The sequence below is a fragment of the Podarcis bocagei genome (genome assembly GCF_964188305.1).
Source record: "Podarcis bocagei genome assembly, chromosome: 12".
NCBI lineage: Eukaryota > Metazoa > Chordata > Lepidosauria > Squamata > Lacertidae > Podarcis > Podarcis bocagei.
This window is the reverse complement of record NC_138137.1, coordinates 21,600,696-21,618,892: the sequence shown is the minus strand read 5'-3', so window position 1 is coordinate 21,618,892 and position 18,197 is coordinate 21,600,696. Positions and strand designations below refer to the sequence as shown.

General features: G+C 40.2%; 1 protein-coding gene across 2 annotated transcripts in view; it reads left to right on the top strand.

Moving 5' to 3' along the window:
* The window catches only part of KCNH8 (potassium voltage-gated channel subfamily H member 8), a 168,818-nt gene that overhangs the window by 55,491 nt on the left and 95,130 nt on the right, over positions 1-18,197 (top strand). For both annotated transcript variants that reach the window (XM_081164401.1, XM_081164400.1), the window contains exon 2: positions 8,217-8,450. In XM_081164401.1, the coding sequence (XP_081020527.1) occupies positions 8,217-8,450 (234 nt within the window). The remainder of the gene's footprint in view (positions 1-8,216; positions 8,451-18,197) is intronic.

The following is an 18,197-nucleotide window of genomic DNA, read 5'->3' as shown; positions in this document are numbered from 1 at the left end:
AGGGCATTTGTCTTTGAGAACTGGATAACCTTCAAGACTACCATCTGGATATAACCAAGGGCTGTTTTGGGGTCAGGCACAGAGGGCATGTGGTTGAGAACTATGTCTTCTTGTTCCTAAGAAGAACAAGTAATCTTCGCCACCTTTCTCCAGTTTGCATCAAACTAGAATTGAGTGGTTGGTGCAGATGAGCAGGGGTCAATCTACTATGAAACTAATAAAGGTTAAGCTTCAAGGCCTCTAATCCTGAGAGGGTCCCAGAAGAAACCCTTTATTCCACATTTTGGGGTCTAGTACACCCAATTTGAGTCACATAACTCAAATTGGTTCTCTCTCTCTCTCTCTCTCTCTCTCTCTCTCTCTCTCTCTCTCTCTCTGTATTTCAACAAATCCCAAAGTTTGAGGCAGTAGCACAGATGTTGCAAAGGTGGAGTGTCACAGTTCAAAGAATATTTGCACCTTAGGAAATCCCAGAACATAGAAGAAAACACACTACCTAAAATGCAATGTGAATAAATTATTCAGCTTATTTGTGAACAACACCTGACTGAAGTGTTCCCTGATATATTACTACTGCACTTAAGGTGTCTATCATGTGCTGAGAACAGAATGGGATTTTTCAAAGCATCCTTTATAAAGAACAAATTTTGGTCTACCATGACTAAAGAACGCTTAAATTCTTAATGCATTAAATTCTTAATGCTCTCATATGACGAATCTGTACATGAATATGCTGCTAGTTGAAAAACTAGAAAAAAGAGTATTTTGAAAAATGTGCTTCATGTAGTATGTGTTAGCTAGAGGGCACCTGTGAGGTGTCTAAAATAAAATATTATATTGACTGTGGTCTTTTCTATCATTTATTTCATCATTCTGTGATGCATATATATAACATTTCCATAATTTTCATCTCCAAAAGTCAAAAATCATAAGGCATAGGAATTTTTTATTCACACCGATTAATATATATATATATATATATGGTGATATGTTGTAGAACAAGCCCATTTAAGAAGTGGTTACCCAGATCTCGTTGCTAGTTGCGAAGAGGCCCCCGTCTTGGAGATAAGACGGGATATACAGTCGTACCTTGGATCTCAAACACCTTGGCTCCCAAACAAATTGGTTCCCGAATGATCAAAACCCAGAAGTGAGTATTCTGGTTTTCGAACGATTTTCGGAAGCCGGACATCCGGCTGCGCTTTGGTTTCTGAACATTTTGGAAGTCGAATGGACTTCTGGAACAGATTCCATTCGACTTCCAAGGTACGACAGTAAATGTAAAAATAAATATATTATATAAAAAATAAACTAAAGCTTGTATCAGCCCTGGTCAGCATGGCTAGTGATAAGAAATAATGAGAATTGTAGTCCAAGCAGCTAGAGGGCACTCGATGTGGGAAGGCTGAATTAAACACTGTCATCATTTCAATATTGCAGATAGCAACAAAGAGTGATTGATAATGGCTTGCCTAAGGCCACCTTGGGAGAGGCAAGATTCAAACCAAGGACTTCTTGATTTGTCAATCAGCCACTGCTCTAACTTGAATAAGAATGCTCAGAAGTACGATATTTAATACCAGCTCTTAACAGAACACTTGACAAAGCTGACATTGCAAAAATTGGTGATTCTACCACATAAAAAGATAATTGGGCCCAATGAAAGTTTTACAATGTAAGAAAAGAGGCAGAAGAGTATTCATCAAGCCTCTTCTTGTGGTGTGCGTGTGAGTGACAGCCTTGTTTAGGTGTCTTGAGTGGAAAGACTTAACTAGATTAACATGAATTGTGAAGAAAGGCTTTCTGTTTCCTTTGAGCAAGTCTTAGCCTGTTCCTTTATTGCGGTGTTGACCCATTATTGATTCGCTGGATAATTACTTTGATTAAAGGCAGTGCTTCCCTACCTCATCCTGAAGAATGCTTTCTCTCTTGCTCCTGCTGTGGTCAGTCGATCTCCTCCCGATAGGACGCCCACACAGCCTTGCTTGTTCCCCTGGAAAAAAAACACACAGCAGAGAGCGAGCGATTTCTCTTCTCCACTTCCACCAAGTGCCAGGTTATTGCCAAACAATGTAGGCAGCAAGAAATGTTATTTTGCTGTTGATGGGAGCCCAAGGATGTCAAATTGTTATGGGCTTGTTTGAACATTAAGGCTTAGCTTTCATTATTAGACAGTATATAACTCATGAAGGGAATTGTGGCTCCCAATGCTCCCATTGTCTTTCTTTCATTTTGATAAAAGCTTGAAGAATCACTTGGCTTTGCCTCTTTTCCAGCTGTGGTTTCCTGCCTGTTATATTCTGTGTAGCTCAGGCAATGGCCAGGGATGATGGGAGTTGCAGTTCAGCAGCATCTGGAAGGCCAAAGATTCCCCATTTCTCTGCACCATTGGGCAGCCTCTTATGATCACTCAAGGGCTCTCATCAGAGGCCTGGGATATGGGAAAGGGGGCAGCACTGGGAGGAGGAAATCACAAAAATGGGTGGAAACACCTTGTGTGTACTGCACTCCCATCTATAATTAATCCTTCTATGAATTCTATTATTGCATCAGATTAAACTGGAGAGAACTGCCCAGGCTGGTGGCATTAGAGATATAGACCTCTGCACGATTCGTTTCTCCTAAATGTCATTTAACTAATGTAAAATGTCAGTTGCTACCCTTGTAATATTAACCAAATCAAACTGAAGTCAATAGTTAATAATTATGATAATAATAATAATAATAGCCACCTCTTAGAAAATACCCAACTAAATGTTACTCAGTAGACCTGTTGAAATCAATTGAGTTAGATTATGCAAGTCCATTGATTTCATTCTAATTCAACGTTTCCTAATTCTGTCTCTGATATTTCTGCTTGCAGAAATACTGATTCCCTCTCCTGAACACTTATTAGATGTGAAATACATAAGAGTGATAGAATTGTACATACTCCACTTTGTTCATGGGCTACAGCTGTGGAAGAAATATTTCACTTGCCCACTAAATCTTCCACTTTACTCACAATCTAGAGCTTTGAGAGAAATACAGTATTCCACTTGCTCATATCTAACAGCAATAAGAAAACATTGAAGAAGAAGAAGAAGAAGAAGAAGAAGAAGAAGAAGAAGAAGAGGAGGAGTTTGGATTTGATATCCCACCTTTCACTCCCTTTAAGGAGTCTCAAAGCAGCTAACATTCTCCTTTCCCTTCCTCCCCCACAACAAACACTCTGTGAGGTGAGTGGGGCTGAGAGACTTCAGAGAAGTGTGACTAGCCCAAGGTCACCCAGCAGCTGCATGTGGAGGAGCAGGGAAGCGAACCCGGTTCCCCAGATTACGAATCTACCGCTCTTAACCACTACACCACACTGGCTCTCAATTGTCATTTGTCTGTGATTTAAAAGTGCTGATTGTTACCAATTAGCACCTATGGAATAAACATTATATTTTGCCCGAAAACAACAGCTGTAAGAAAGAAGAATAACTGCAAAAGAAATGTTGAATAACTGCATATAGCTGTAAAAGAAATGCTGCCCACAATTAACAACTTTGAGGAACCATAGCAAATTTCTGACAGCAGTTGTAAAACAAATGCCACACACTATAGTTGTGAGGAAAACGTTGAACAGCTGTATGATTGAATTACATCTTAGTTTACTGCTATATAAGGAAAATTATATTATATATGTGTACTGCTCTACACTTTGCATCAATAATTAACAGCTGAAAAAGAGTTTCACAACCACCCAACTGTTAGCAACTGTGGAACAAAATTATGTAATCAAATTAGCAGCTCTAATAGAAGTGTTGCCATTCACGAAAACAAACTGGCGTCTAAAGAAGAAAGAGAAAAACAAATGTTTTTATTCTAGGATGATTTAAGCATTAAGTGATGCTCAGAGAAGACCCATTGAAATAAATGGATGTAAATTAATTCCTGGATGTAAAGTTCAAGTGTCTCAATGGGTTCTGAGTATTATTTATTATAGTGTGAGAGACTGTAGTTTTCTAACTAAAATCAAGCTTGTTTAAAGTCATTCACCTGCTAGTAAATATCATGATTAACTTATTCCATTAATAGTTCAGGAAGAAACAGATTTGCACAAAATTTATGATGTTCATAGTTAGCAATGCTATTGAGTGTATTTTTGAAACTTCACTTCCTTTGTCATATAGCTCATCTATAACAGTGCTGGATGGGGATTATGGGAGTTGTAGCCCAAAACATCTGGAAGGCACTAGGTTGGTGAAGGCTGGTTTATAGTAAAGATTGGTAGTTAATCCCATGGTGTGAAGGATCTCACCCGATACAGTGGTACCTCAGGTTACAGACGCTTCAGGTTACAGATGCTTCAGGTTACAGATTCCGCTAACCCAGAAATAGTACCTCGGGTTAAGAACTTTGCTTCAGGATGAGAACAGAAATCGTGCGGTGGTAGCGCGACAGCAGCAGGAGGCCCCCATTAGCTAAAGTGGTACCACAGGTTAAGAACAGTTTCAGGTTAAGAACGGAGCTCCAAAATGAATTAAGTTCTTAACCCGAGGTACCAGTGTAATGTGTTCCAGGGACAAGGACCCACTACAGAAAAGGCCCTCACCCACATATGCTTTCTAGAATAACTGATCTCAAAAGCGGGCACATGAGAAGAACCTTCATTGCTGATTTTGGGGGCAGACTGCTATGCATGACAGTAATTAGTATCCAAAGTGCCTTTCCAAGTATGTCATATGTGCACACACTCATTGATAGCCATAGCATGTGGCAAGGCACTGCATTGGCTTCACTCGGTTTCTGATTGAAAATATGACAGGAAGTCTTCTTATTTAATTTTACAAATATTTATTAGGAAGAGTTTCATCCCACCCTTCAATAATATTATCAGAGTCTGCTCACCTTCTTTGGTGGGTGGTGTTGCAGCTGGACCACGGCCCACCTCAGTGATCCAGTGAATGGTAGGGTTGTGTGGTCTGCCTGCCTGCCATTGGCCATTGGCAACATGTCTTGGGCAGGTGTTTTCCAGGGATGGGCTTAGCCGGCCAATGAGCACCACCTGGGCCCACTTCCGGGGGAACAAATTGTGGCCTGCCCTCAGTTCCTTCTCACATGGTGCTGGCTTTTCAGCCTTCCTGCTGGAGCAGGGACTTCTCCAAAGTCTGCAGTTGGGTATGCTGGAGGCAGTGGCTGGTGGGACGCATACTCCTGTTCAGTTTCCTTTGCTCCATCATTAGTAGTTTCTTAACTGTGCTTGGATTAATTTGTACTGTGCATTTTAAGAGGTATATGTCTTTTTAAAAGGATGAACTTGCCTGTTATTACGTTTGCATTGTACACTGCTTTGTGAGGTCTTTTATGTCCTGAAAGGCAGTTTAGAAATCATGTTATAAGCCCCCCCCCCTCTAAAATAAGCCGATTTGTTGATTCAACCAGTATGGACTTATATGTGGGTTGGGGCAAGATTCTCCCCTTAAACCTTTCTTTACAATTTTTTGGTTTCTGTCTAACGTTATTCCTACGATATCTGGTTTCATTGGCTGGGAAATTGTAACAAAATTTTACATGGTACAGGAATTTTATTTGCATATAAAAATATACTCCTATAAAAATATGCAATTCTTTTTTATTGTTTTAAAAGACACACCAATGATTCAAAGCAATGTTTATCACGGTTGCCTCCATCCTTTCTTTCCCATTCCAAATCCCTCTCCTAAACTGGGTTCACCTTTATCCCATATAACTTTTATTGAATGAGCAGTTAGGCCCTTAGGTATATTTCCCACAAAGATGTATAAGTTTAATTTTAGGCAGTGCAATCTTCTTAGAGGAAAAGAAATTAAGCATCGTGCCAAGTAAGGCCAGATATTTTAATAAAACAAGCCTTATATTTACATTTTCACAAGTCCTGTAGGTAGTAGTGCTTAATTACCATGAACACCATTATTTATTTAGAGCCTACAGTGTGCTAGATGCATTAAGTATGTATTACGAATGAAATTGAAACCAAGGAAGCATAGCTCTGGAATCTATGATAGGGAAGCAGAGGCAACAGCCTAGGGAAGCCCTTAAAACAGCTATGGAGGGAAGCGGTGGTCCTCTGGCATTGTTGGACCATAACTCACCATCCCTATCCATTGGCCATGCCAGCTGGGACAGATGGGAACTGGAGATCAATCACCTCTACCTTAAAACACGCAAAAGAGGTTGGATGTGTTTGTCTCTCCAGTTCATTCTCATTTAACGCCACTTTTTAACCTTTAAAGGGATTATAAAGTCCTTCCAGTGCCTGAGCATATTATAAAGAGGCAATCTATAAGTAAATAACATTTTTGAATTAAATTAGTCACTTGGCACCTCATGGTCTTTAGTAAAAGGGGTAATCTTGGCCCTCCAGATGATGTTGGATTACAAATTCCATCATTATTTCCCATCCATGCTCACTGGGATTGATGGGAGTTGGAGTTCAACAGCAACTGTCACAAGCCCAAGACATTCAGATTCAGCAGCCACAATTTTGCCCATACATACAGACTTTTCTGTTTGTATCCCTTAGACGGGTCTTCCATGGCTCTAGAAGGCATTAAAATCTTTTTGCAGCTAATTAGCGTGGCCCAGAATCCCCTTTTATCTATTCAGTGTTCCTTTTCTGCTTCATGTAATTCACATTGAATTAGCTGAGAGGATGAATGACTCTGCAGTAGGTAATTGTATTTTAAACAATAAGAAACCCAGGAATAAATTAATTTGAAGGCTGCAGATGCTTTTTAGATACATGATCATTAGCTTTTATACAGAGGCAACATCATCAATTTGCATGGCAAGCATATGATTTTAATTCTTTTACTAGTAGGGGAATCTGATTTTGTTTTGACAGCAGAATCAGCACACAAAGACATAACACTGGTAATGATATTCATTTTCCATTTAGTAAAACAAAAGTGGGAGTTTGAGGAGTCAAACAATTGCTTGAACCTAGCTGGATTGCGGATGTGAGGTGAACAAATAAAATCTATTAGGAAGTGTTATGAATAATTCCAGAAACTGCTTTAATTGGATAAGGTCAAGCAAGTGAGCTCACAGGAATTGAAATATAGTAAGTCTATTAAAGTAAACTTCAGCGCTTTATTAAAATGATGAGAGCCTTATTAAAAATAAATCAGTGATGCATATTAATACCATCTTTCCCATCTACCCCATGTCCTTGTGACTTGACCTCTTATGTACACATACCTGAAAAAAGTCCTTTTTTATATTTCTGCTGTTCCGTAATTTCCACTTTAGTTTGCAAGAGAGCAATTGTATATTAGTGATCAGGGGTCAACACACAACAGTGTTCAAAGAGCATCCCTAAAGAAGGTACACAAGCCATCTCTTAAACTTAAACTTCTCCAACCCAATGCAGGTGAGAGAGGGTAGCAGGAAAATGCCCATTACATTGTGAAGCTTTACAAGAGGACAAAAGCGGGAAGAGGATTGCATGTACTGAAAATCTTAAAAGATACAGCATATAGGACATGGGAAGTTTCATAGGCCTAAAGATAAACAGCAGCTTACAATTATCTAACTAAATTATTCACTGCAACATAATTCAGAAACCATACGTCTCCCTTCACTGCTTATAAGACAGTCTATTTGTTTGCTGGAATTTAACAATAGCGTATCTGATTGACAGGGCCCTGTTTCTTTCAGATGCCACTGTTTATGACAACCACTTATTTAACTAAAGTCCAACTTGTAGCGTTAATGAGAAGAAAAAAGTCAATATCTTGACAGGAAAATCACTACTTGTCAATCAACCTGACATAGTTCATTGCGTATGTAACATCGATAGAACCTACTTATAGGCCTCCAATGATACATACTGATTTGTGGAAAGATACCATCGAATAAAAACTGAAATTAAAAGAAGTTAAATGTAATTAAATTAACATTTGGTGCTTCTGGATGGGGGTGGGGGGAAGGAATGTTAAAACAAAACAAAAAATTCAGCCGTGGGTGAATCTCTTTTTATGACTGATATAACAAATAAATAAAAACATCACAATGCAAAATAGTCAGTATCTATATTTTGTGGTCCACTTGTCTCTTAGAAGTAAAACATATGATCTGATTTATATGGCTGTTTTCCACCACAATCACTTTTTATCACATGAATCAGCCTGAATATGACACTGTATTGGGAACAATGCGATCCATTTTATAAATGTTTTGCTTCCATGTGTTTTTTCCCTCCCCTACAGATAGTAACTTTATCCTTGCAAACGCTCAGGTGGCTAAAGGATTCCCCATAGTTTACTGTTCCGATGGCTTCTGTGAGCTTTCTGGATTTGCACGAACGGAAGTCATGCAGAAGAGCTGCAGCTGTAAATTTTTATATGGTGCTGAAACAAATGAGCAGATGATTCTTCAAATTGAAAAGTCACTGGAAGAAAAGATAGAATTCAAAGGAGAAATCATGTTTTACAAAAAGAACGGTGAGTATTATTTCATTCATGCTGTGAATGTAACCCTTATTCAGTGGTTATGTAACAACCACTATTTATTTTGCATATGAATGTTCAGAAGGCCACATATATGTATATGCATGAAAGTACACTCTAAAGTTGTGAAACTTATTATGAGTTTTTGTTAAATTCAGTCTAAAGTAGATTATATTCCACACTGTCCATAATTTGGGATTGTATTCAAATACTAACCCATGATTATGGTAACATGTAGCTTGAACTCATGAGACAAACTCACAATGCAGCTGATTCAATCTGTATTTCACAACTTGATTGTGTACCATTTGAAATTGTCAGCTGAGCTTGGGAGAACCCGCAATGAAAAATATTGTACTGGAGGTGGGATGATGCGATATGAGCAGTAGTGCTTGATCTGTGAGGTTCTTTTCAAATATGATAATTATCATTTCAGTCACAGAGTTATGAAAACGCATGTTTGAACTGACCTTTGACACCCATGGCAAAATATACCGAGGTGTGTTACATGCCTACACTGAAATAAATAGGTGCTGGATAGCTCTGAACTTTGTGCAATAAGTCTTCAACCTGCCTGCACTTTAAAGCAAGGTAAAAGACCCATGGAGAAAAAAAATTGCTTCTTGCTCTTAAAAGATCTGATTACAGAGCCCACAACAAGCAAGTCTTCAGAGCTAATGGACTGCAGGCAACACCACATCTAGCCACAGGAATGCTTTATTTTTAAAATTGTAGTTGTCTCTGAAATTTCAAAAGTCAATTTGGAAGTTCCTGTTTCAAATAGTGGGGATTTTTAAAGAATTTCAACAGAAGCAAAAGGTGTTTCAATAAGGGTATAAAAATTCCTGAAGGTTGTTTCACATGTCTATACTAATGACACATAGCAAATGTTAATTGTACACATTATTTGGGATATTTCGATGAGGAAATGTGTCATAGTCCTTTGAAGAAGCAAGCTAGACATGTGAGGCTGATGGATAACAAAAAGGAGGAAGAGATTGCAGACTCTGTTCTTATTCCTGGTTTGCAAGTGAAAAGGATATAAAAAAGAAGGTAGCAGCAATAAGCAGGGAGAAGAGGGGAATGAACTTCTTTGCTGTGGAAATATATTTTAGCTCAGAACACAGCTCTTATCTTATTTGGAGAGAAAAAAAGTATGTTCTGGAAACGTTTCCCCAAGTTTTATACTGATGGAATTCTGTTAATTCTGCTGGTGCTGAGAAAAGGGGATGTGTTGCCAATTTTCACTGATTCCTCCTTTCTGCATGCCTGTGTGCCCTACTCTGGCCGTTTGTGGGACCCTTCAAAACAGAACGTGGCCCTGAGGGACATGGAGGAATCAGGAACTGGCAAAAATCATTTCCCTATCCCCTTTCTCCAACAGGAAGCCTCCATTGGTCCCAGTTCCCTGTGTGAATGAATAGAGGCATTCTGGAGGCCTTCTGTTTGCACAGGAGGAAATCTGACTCCAAATTCATACACACCAAAGAGAGAAACAACGCTGTGTTTATGGTACTAGAGAATCATCTCTCTCTCTCTCTCTCTCTCTCTCTCTCTCTCTCTCTCTCTCTCTCTCTCCACACCCACACCATAAAGGGAAAGGCATGAAGTTTAGTGAAGTTGCCAGGACGTTAATGGAGTATGCCTTTAAAATGTAGCATTACATGGATGCTTCATGAAAATTCAGCAGAATTGTGCCTTTTGACAGCATTCGCATTTGAAGGAAGACATGCCACTGCATCTCTAAACCATATTCCTGGAAAACTGATGCAAGAAAGATAATATGTAGAGATAAATAATTTACAAATACCGCCTGAATATGAGCAATCCTCTTGCACCAGTAGTTCCAGAGCCATTATGCATGCCAATGACTAAGCATTACAGTATGGAAGGGTAGACAGTCACTACTATAACACAACTCTCTGTTCATTTCGGTGGGGGCTGGCCAGCGAACTAGGCTATACAGCAGCAGGAGAGCTTGGTGAACGGAGGAAGCAATGCAGTAACGTGTTTCCTTAAGCATTTCTCAAGTTTTCCAGTTCAAAAAGGGGAGAGCCCACTGTGTGTCCAGAGTTTTTGAAATGGGGGGGGGACCCAGAAAGACCTAGTGCTTAGCCTTTGTACATTCACCTTCCAGTTTCAGCAGGTTAACAGGAACTCTGTTATTCAGTTGCATACTTCCTGATTGTTGCAAAGTATCAAGTGGGGTCTTTCTACAGTTCCATTTTTAGATGGAAGGATAGCATTTGTCCACAGGTTGAAAACAAGAAATGGTTCAACATGGAAGAACTAATTTCGCTGAACAAACACAGCCTCTTCTTCCTTTCAGCTATAAATTTGCTGTTGATGATGCAAAACGAAAAGAACCAAAGTTGTTTGTTAATGACATGGAGAAATAGAGATTAGAAGCGGGAAAGGGGTACGACCTTTGGAAACTGCTTCCCAGGTTGTTTCATGGTACAGTCAGAGTGTTTGGAGTCAGATTTTCCTAATGATACAGACATACTGATCTCCTTTTAATATGCATTTCTTGCAGGTAGCATGCTTGGGGCAGAAGTGTCATTAAAATCAAGGTGATAGGATAGCTTTCCAGTATTGCTCTTACCTGGCAAAGAAGCAAATGAACTGGGGGAGAGAACTATTATTTACCTTTGTTGTGTCTCTTGTAATGAAACTTGGGGAGGTACAGTATAACAGTAATGGATGTAAGTTTTCATATGCAGTGGTGTTATTATTTTAATACATTACATGAGCTATTTTAGAAGCAAAAAAGCCTTGGGACATAATAGGAAAAAAGTGAAATATTGTGAAACTGTTCTGTAATTTTAAACCTAGAACCAGGAGGAAGTTTGACTTCTCTAATTGACAGCCCTGACACACTTTCAGTACAGGCTTGCCTAGAGACCAAGCAGTGATTTCAGGCACATATCCGAATTCATAATACAGAGCATTTTAAACACTGAATAATAAGCAAAGAACTGAGCTAGGTAAAATGCTATTAGGAAATATAGTAAGTATTTACTATAATGGCTACATTTTCTTGATATATTTTGTTTCTATTAGATATTGAACAGATATCCCAAAAGTGCTCTTTTATCCGGCAAGACAAAAACTCAAAAGCTCAGTTTGAAAACTCAGTTATATCTTTGCCAGTTGCTTTATACTACCAGTAAGTTTCAAGTTTATTTATTTTTTGTTCACATTCTGACCAGGTGCTCATCTGCAGCTTGTATTGCTTGCATCCCTGCTCACATCCACACCACTCATTTAAAGCACTCTTATACTACTTTAATAGTCATGGCTCCTGCCAAACAATCCTGGGAACTGATGCTGAGCTGTTAGGCATCCCTTCACTGTGCTGCAATTCCCAGCACCCTTAACAAATGACACTTCCTAGGATTTTGGGGGGAGAAGGCATGACTGTTAATGCTGTACGAGTGCCTGGTGTGGATGTGATCTATGTCTTCATTCTAGATTAAAAGGAGCTTGAAATAAGGCACCTGCCAACTTCTGAAAACTCAGGTAATGCACAAGTAGGTCAGAATCAAGAGAACAACACAACTAGTTCCACTAGCTCAGGAGGGTTTGGGTCTACGCTGGAGTCAGGCAGGCAGTTCCCCCTCACCATCTTCTTCACCAGCTATTAAAGTTCAGTGTGGATTTTCAATGTGTACAGGGATCATAGAGCGTCATGTGCTAAAAAGGGTGGATTTTGTTGCAGTCAGGAATGTTGGGTGTGGGTGTTTTGCAGACCATACTGAGATGGCTGCCTTTGGTAGCTGATTTTGTGCATCATGAATGGGCAGGAAATTGTTCTTTAATTTCTTTCATTCTTTAATTTATTGTTGTTGATGGTTATTGTTGTTTTCACCATCATTTTACTGCCAGGTGATGAGGTGCTTATGGGATTTTGCGATTTGATAATTTGATAGGCTTCAGGTCCTAAGCTTAGGATGGCCGTATCTTCTTCTTTACACGGGACAGTCCTCTGCAGGGCTATTGGAGGATAGTGGTGGGGGAAATGTATTTGCATGTGAGTTTATAGATATTTCTTTAATACATGTACCAGATTTTTCTCTCGTATTGGGTACACATACACACAAACACCCCCTACCATTTTTACAACACTCTTTAAAACATGTTTGTACCACTCTGTTTATAATTCCAGGGTGATGTACATACAACACAGTGAGTTAAATATAAAATGCAGCACTAAAACACTGTAGAAAACCCTTACTTTTTAAAACAAGCAGGAGACTGCATGAACAAAAGTGTTTCAGCCTAGCTCCAAGAAACCAGCAGCGTGCTGGCCAAGCCTCTGTAGGGGAAACATTCAATAAATGGAGTGCATTGCTGAAAACGCCTGTTTCTTTGTTGCATATCACACCGCTAATAAAGGGCTTAATAGGAAACCAGAGGCAAGGGGTGGGCTCCATTTGTTCCCCACTGTAATTTTATCTTGGGACATGGTGTAAAAGTACTATACAATATGAATGATAGTAATAATTAGGTGGGAAATGCATAAATCCACAGAGGATTGCAATAGGTATGGCATTAGCCCAGGCGGTCACCAGGCTGCCAGTCCTATCTGTTGAGTTATAATGTTTGCCAATTCATTCATTCTCAATGAAGGTTTCTTGGCTGTAATATCATCGGACAGAAAGCATTACACTGTCAAAACATGGTTTGGTTTGGTTTGTTTTTTGTTTAAAAAGCATGCTGTGTTGATGAAGGAACAGTCAAAATGGCTTCTGCTAGGAAGTCAAGTCTTACCCAGTGCTTTTTTTTTCCTAAAAAAAAATGTTTAGGGGTACTCTCATTTTCCTACTCATATTGAAATACTGCCCCTCAATGAGGCCAAACTTAGATTCACAAAATGTTTAGGGGTATGCGTTCCCCTGCGTCCCCCCAGAAAAAAAGCACTGGTCTTATCAATGTATTTGAGTCCTTATGTTCTTATGATTTACTTAATTGGGCTTTAAGTGAGCTTTTTGCAGTGTGTGCCAGCAAAGACTTCTCAGCAATTTTAGCCCTCTTCAGGATTGCTGCCAAGTTAGAAGGACCTCTGGACTAGTCTAGCTCTTAATTCTTTTGCTCTTAAGATCTCTGGCAGAAATATTTACAGATAATCTATGAAGCAAGCAGGATGATAACTTATTATATAATGGTATTTTCTTATGAACACTTTTACATAGTAAGTTGCCCTAAGTCAATAACTCCTTCGTTTTCTTGTATCTTGGATTTTATTCCTCTCTTACATAATTGCTCCTGAACAATTTCACATTTCAGAGATAAAGAGGGAGACATAAAAACAAGCAGAGAGAGAATGCTAGAGAGAGAGAAAGTTATTTGTATCCTATAGAATGGATAGAAATGAGTAGGAATGATGCTTGCCCCTCCTGACAGCCCCCCAAATAAAATTAAATTCTTAATGTTCATATTGAAAGCCAGTGTAGTAGTTAGTGTTCTGGACTAGATGGGAGGGGGGAGTAATGTACACCACCTTGATATTCTTGGAGGGACAGGTGGGATAGATAGATGATAGATAGATGATATAGATAGATGATAGATAGATAGATAGATAGATAGATAGATAACTCAAGGAGCTTTCAAATATTCAGTATTTATACATAAAAATCCTAATTTAGTAATTGCCTGCCCCTCCTGCAAACAAAAAAGAGTTACTTTTGGGAAGGGTGCAGTTAGAATCATAGAACTGTAGAGTTGGAAAGGACCACGAGGGTCATCTAATCCAACCCTGAAGGAGCTTCTCCACCCCCATCATTCAACCTGGACACTGAGGTCCAGCGCCGAGGGCCTTCTAGTGGTTCCTTCACTGCGAGAAGCGAAGTTACAGGGAACCAGGCAGAGGGCCTTCTCGGTGGCGCCCACCCTGTGGAATGCCCTACCATCAGATGTCAAAGAAATTAACAACTATCTGACGTTTAGAAGACACCTGAAGGCAGCCCTGTTTAGGGAAGTTTTTAATGACTGATGTTTTAATATATTTTTAATCTTTTGTTGGAAGCTGTCCAGAGTGGCTGGGCAAACCCAGCCAGCTGGGCGGGGTATAATTTTTTTTTATTATTATTATTATTATTATTATTATTATTATTATTATTATTATTATTATTATTATTACCACCACCCCCTGCAATGCAGGCAGGCATCCTTTGCTCATCATGGGGCTCAAACTCACAACCCTGAGATTAAGAGTCTCATGCTGTACCAACTGAGCAGCTAACCCAGAGTTGTAGCAGGTGATGGGTTGCTTCCTTCACACATATATCCATTGTATGCAGGCAACAACCAATTTACCCATGTCCATTTGATGCATGGCCATGCACAAGTGCATCATGGCCACAAAAGGAAGCAGAATGGGGCGGAGGCATAACAGGGTAGAGCAGACTTATGTGTGCTTCACTGCCACGCATGATGACCCAGAATGCAACTCCCATGCAAATAGGGGGTTGCCTGTAGTCAGGTGCGTACTGGGGCAGGGTACACCATAAGCCACACAGTACACTATGTATTTTTCATTATTAGTTGCTGTATATGTATCAGCCCTTCCAAAAGCAACAAAGGTATTTCCATCTGTTGTTGTTTAGTCGTGTCCAAGTTTTTGTAACCCCATGGACCAGAGCACGCCAGGCACTCCTGTCTTCCACTGCCTCCTGCAGTTTGGTCAAACTCATGCTGGTAGCTTCGAGAACACTGTCCAACCATCTTGTCCTCTGTCGTCCCCTTCTCCTTGTGCCCTCAATCTTTCCTAACATCAGGGCCTTTTCCAGAGAGTCTTCTCTTCTCATGAGGTGGCCAAAGTACTGGAGCCTCAGCTTCACGATCTGTCCTTCCAGTGATCACTCAGGGCTGATTTCCTTCAGAATGGAGAGGTTTGATCTTCTTGCAGTCCATGGGACTCTCAAGAGTCTCCTCCAGCACCATAATTCAAACGCATCAATTCTTCGGCGATCAGCCTTCTTTATGGTCCAGCTCTCACTTCCATACATCACTAATTTCCATTTATTAAGCCCTATTAAAGCCCATGGAAGAGCTTATGGGGGTACAGCCAGCAGCCCAGCCATGTCAGATGATTGCCAAATGTGTGTAAATCAGAGGGAGAGAGTTAGCAAAGTGTAAGCATGCTTGGGTTGGAGTCATGGCGACAATGAGATCAAAAGTTACAGCCTTCCTCCCCTTGCTCACTTTAGCCTTCTGCATTTTGTGTGTGTGTGTGTGTGTGTGTGAGAGAGAGAGAGAGAGAGAGAGAGAGAGAGAGAGAGAGAGAGATTGAGGGGGGGAGAAAGAAAGAATGAATTGGGCTTCTGTGGTTACATGCAGTATTAAAAGCAGCAAATACAACCTGATAACTTACAAGTTGAGAGTTACTCACATTCCTTTTATTGAACAATTTCTGGCTGGATGATATGACTGTGCAGTTTCATCTGCTAAATCTGGAAGAATAATACTCTCTAAGCATGTAATTCCTCACCATGCGGTAAAATCCCATTATGAACTTCATGTGGCAAAGATGACTACCGCAGCCAGCTTTCAGCTTCTTCTGTGTAAAATGTCACTGTTGCTACAATTCACCTTTAGGAGCTTCATCCCCAGAACGTTAGCAGGCAGAAATTCAATGTATTGAATGTCATGTTGAGGAAACCTAACCTGCCACATCCTGGTGTGATCTTAAATGTTCTATGGCACCAACCGAAGTTAACCATCCTCTTCCTGATCCCTGTCTTGAAGGGAAAACTCTTCCTGATTTTTCCATGTGTTGCAGGCAGTGAAGAGGAGGTGGGATCTCTCACTTCCTACTCTATGTTCACTATGGTCTGATGCAGAAGGAGAGGGTGGGAGATTTAGCTGAGGATGAAATCTGCTACTGAAACCAAGGGTTATTTCCAGGCCTCTCTGCCTGGCTCTTGGGAATACCCTTCCTCAGGACACACCCCTTATCCTCAGGCCAAACCCTCATTGGCATCCTTGAGTGTTTTTGCCTGGCTACAAATACATCCTCAAACTCTAATCATGTGTCAGGGGCTGGACTGGGGAGGAATGGTGGGGCTGCCCCCCTTCTACTAAACCATCCCTAGGGCAGGAGGACAGTACTGATTTAGAACAGTGGTTTGCAGAGGGGCATAGTCCAGAGGGGGAAAGCTGGGAAATACTGGGTGAGGAACAGCTAGAAGAGGAAACACCAGGAGAAGAAGAAGAGTTTGGATTTGATATCCCGCCTTTCACTCCCTTTAAGGAGTCTCAAAGCGGCTAACATTCTCCTTTCCCTTCCTCCCCCACAACAAACACTCTGTGAAGTGAGTGGGGCTGAGAGACTTCACAGAAGTGTGACTGGCCCAAGGTCACCCAGCAGCTGCATGTGGAGGAGTGGAGACACGAACCCGGTTCCCCAGATTACGTGACTACCGCTCTTAACCACTACACCACACTGGCTGAGAGAGACAGTTGGCAGATTCAGTGTCCTTGGACAGCATTCCTGACCCACCTTCGCCTAAGACTAGATGGGCATTGAGAATGATAGAACATAGAGCTCAGCAGCAAGCTCAGATTACCCAACGTAGGAGTGATGTAGATTAATGGGGATTATTAAAGAAACTAACTGGTAAGAACACTCCTTTTGTTTGATCTGCTTATTTACTGCCTCTGGGGGAGGGATCCAATTCCCTGCAGCCTGACATCGTGCTTCCTATTTGCCTGGCTGGAGGATAGAGAGGGATGTGGAAGTAAATTTTGTTGATGTGCCCACTTTGCTGCTGTCTTTGACCACGGCTGGCTGGTGTGTGGCCTCCATAAGTTTGGCTTCAAGGGCTTGTGCTCACCTGGTTTGAAAAGGATTCTGTGTTGGTTGAATTTTGATACAAAAGAAATATTGTGACATTGTACAATATTAAATCCAGCAGCTCCTGTCTCGTTTAACCCTTACTGAGTTCACAGGCCTGAGGATGTTCAAGCGGGTTTTTTTTAACATTAGGATCTTACTGCAAACATGGGGTGAGATCTCTCTCTTCCCAGAAAGTAGCTAAGGGCAATAAACAGAATGCATAAATATAAATCTATGAAGGAGATCTTAGTAAGACAGTGATTATTGACAGAGGCAGTGCCCTTTGTGTGTATTAGCTGAGGCAAAGGAAGTTATTTATTGTGAAAAGCTTTCTAAAAAACAATAACTCCCCCCCACCTTTGAAATGCCATAGCCACTGGATGTGAAAACAATGACAATGTGAAGGTCTCTGACTTCCACCATTCAACAAGTACTCAAAGTTATTGATTTTTTTCAGCTAGTACCTCAGAGGTTTAATCTGATTTCAGCTTGTCGGTGAATCTGGTATCTTCTCTCTCTTACGTCATTGATGTTGGCTTATATTTAGCATGTATGTTCTGTATTATTTTATTAATACTATTGCTGCAAGTTCATCATGCTATGAATAATATTAAATAATAATTTAAAAAATCAGTGCCTTGAATTGTGATCTGGCACACGGCTTGAGGACACATGCTTTCCCAATTGATATTGCAGCACAGATAAAACAAGAATATAGGAAATGTTGCCAAATTAAGGTTGGTTTCAAAAAAGATCAATACACGATCCTAATGCCCTTTCATCCATCAAAACATCTGTGAGCATTTTATTAAATTTAAAACTTTTCATGAACCTTACTTTTTATAAATACCATACTTTTCCGTGTATAAGACTGTTTTTTTACTTAAAATAATGTTCAAAAT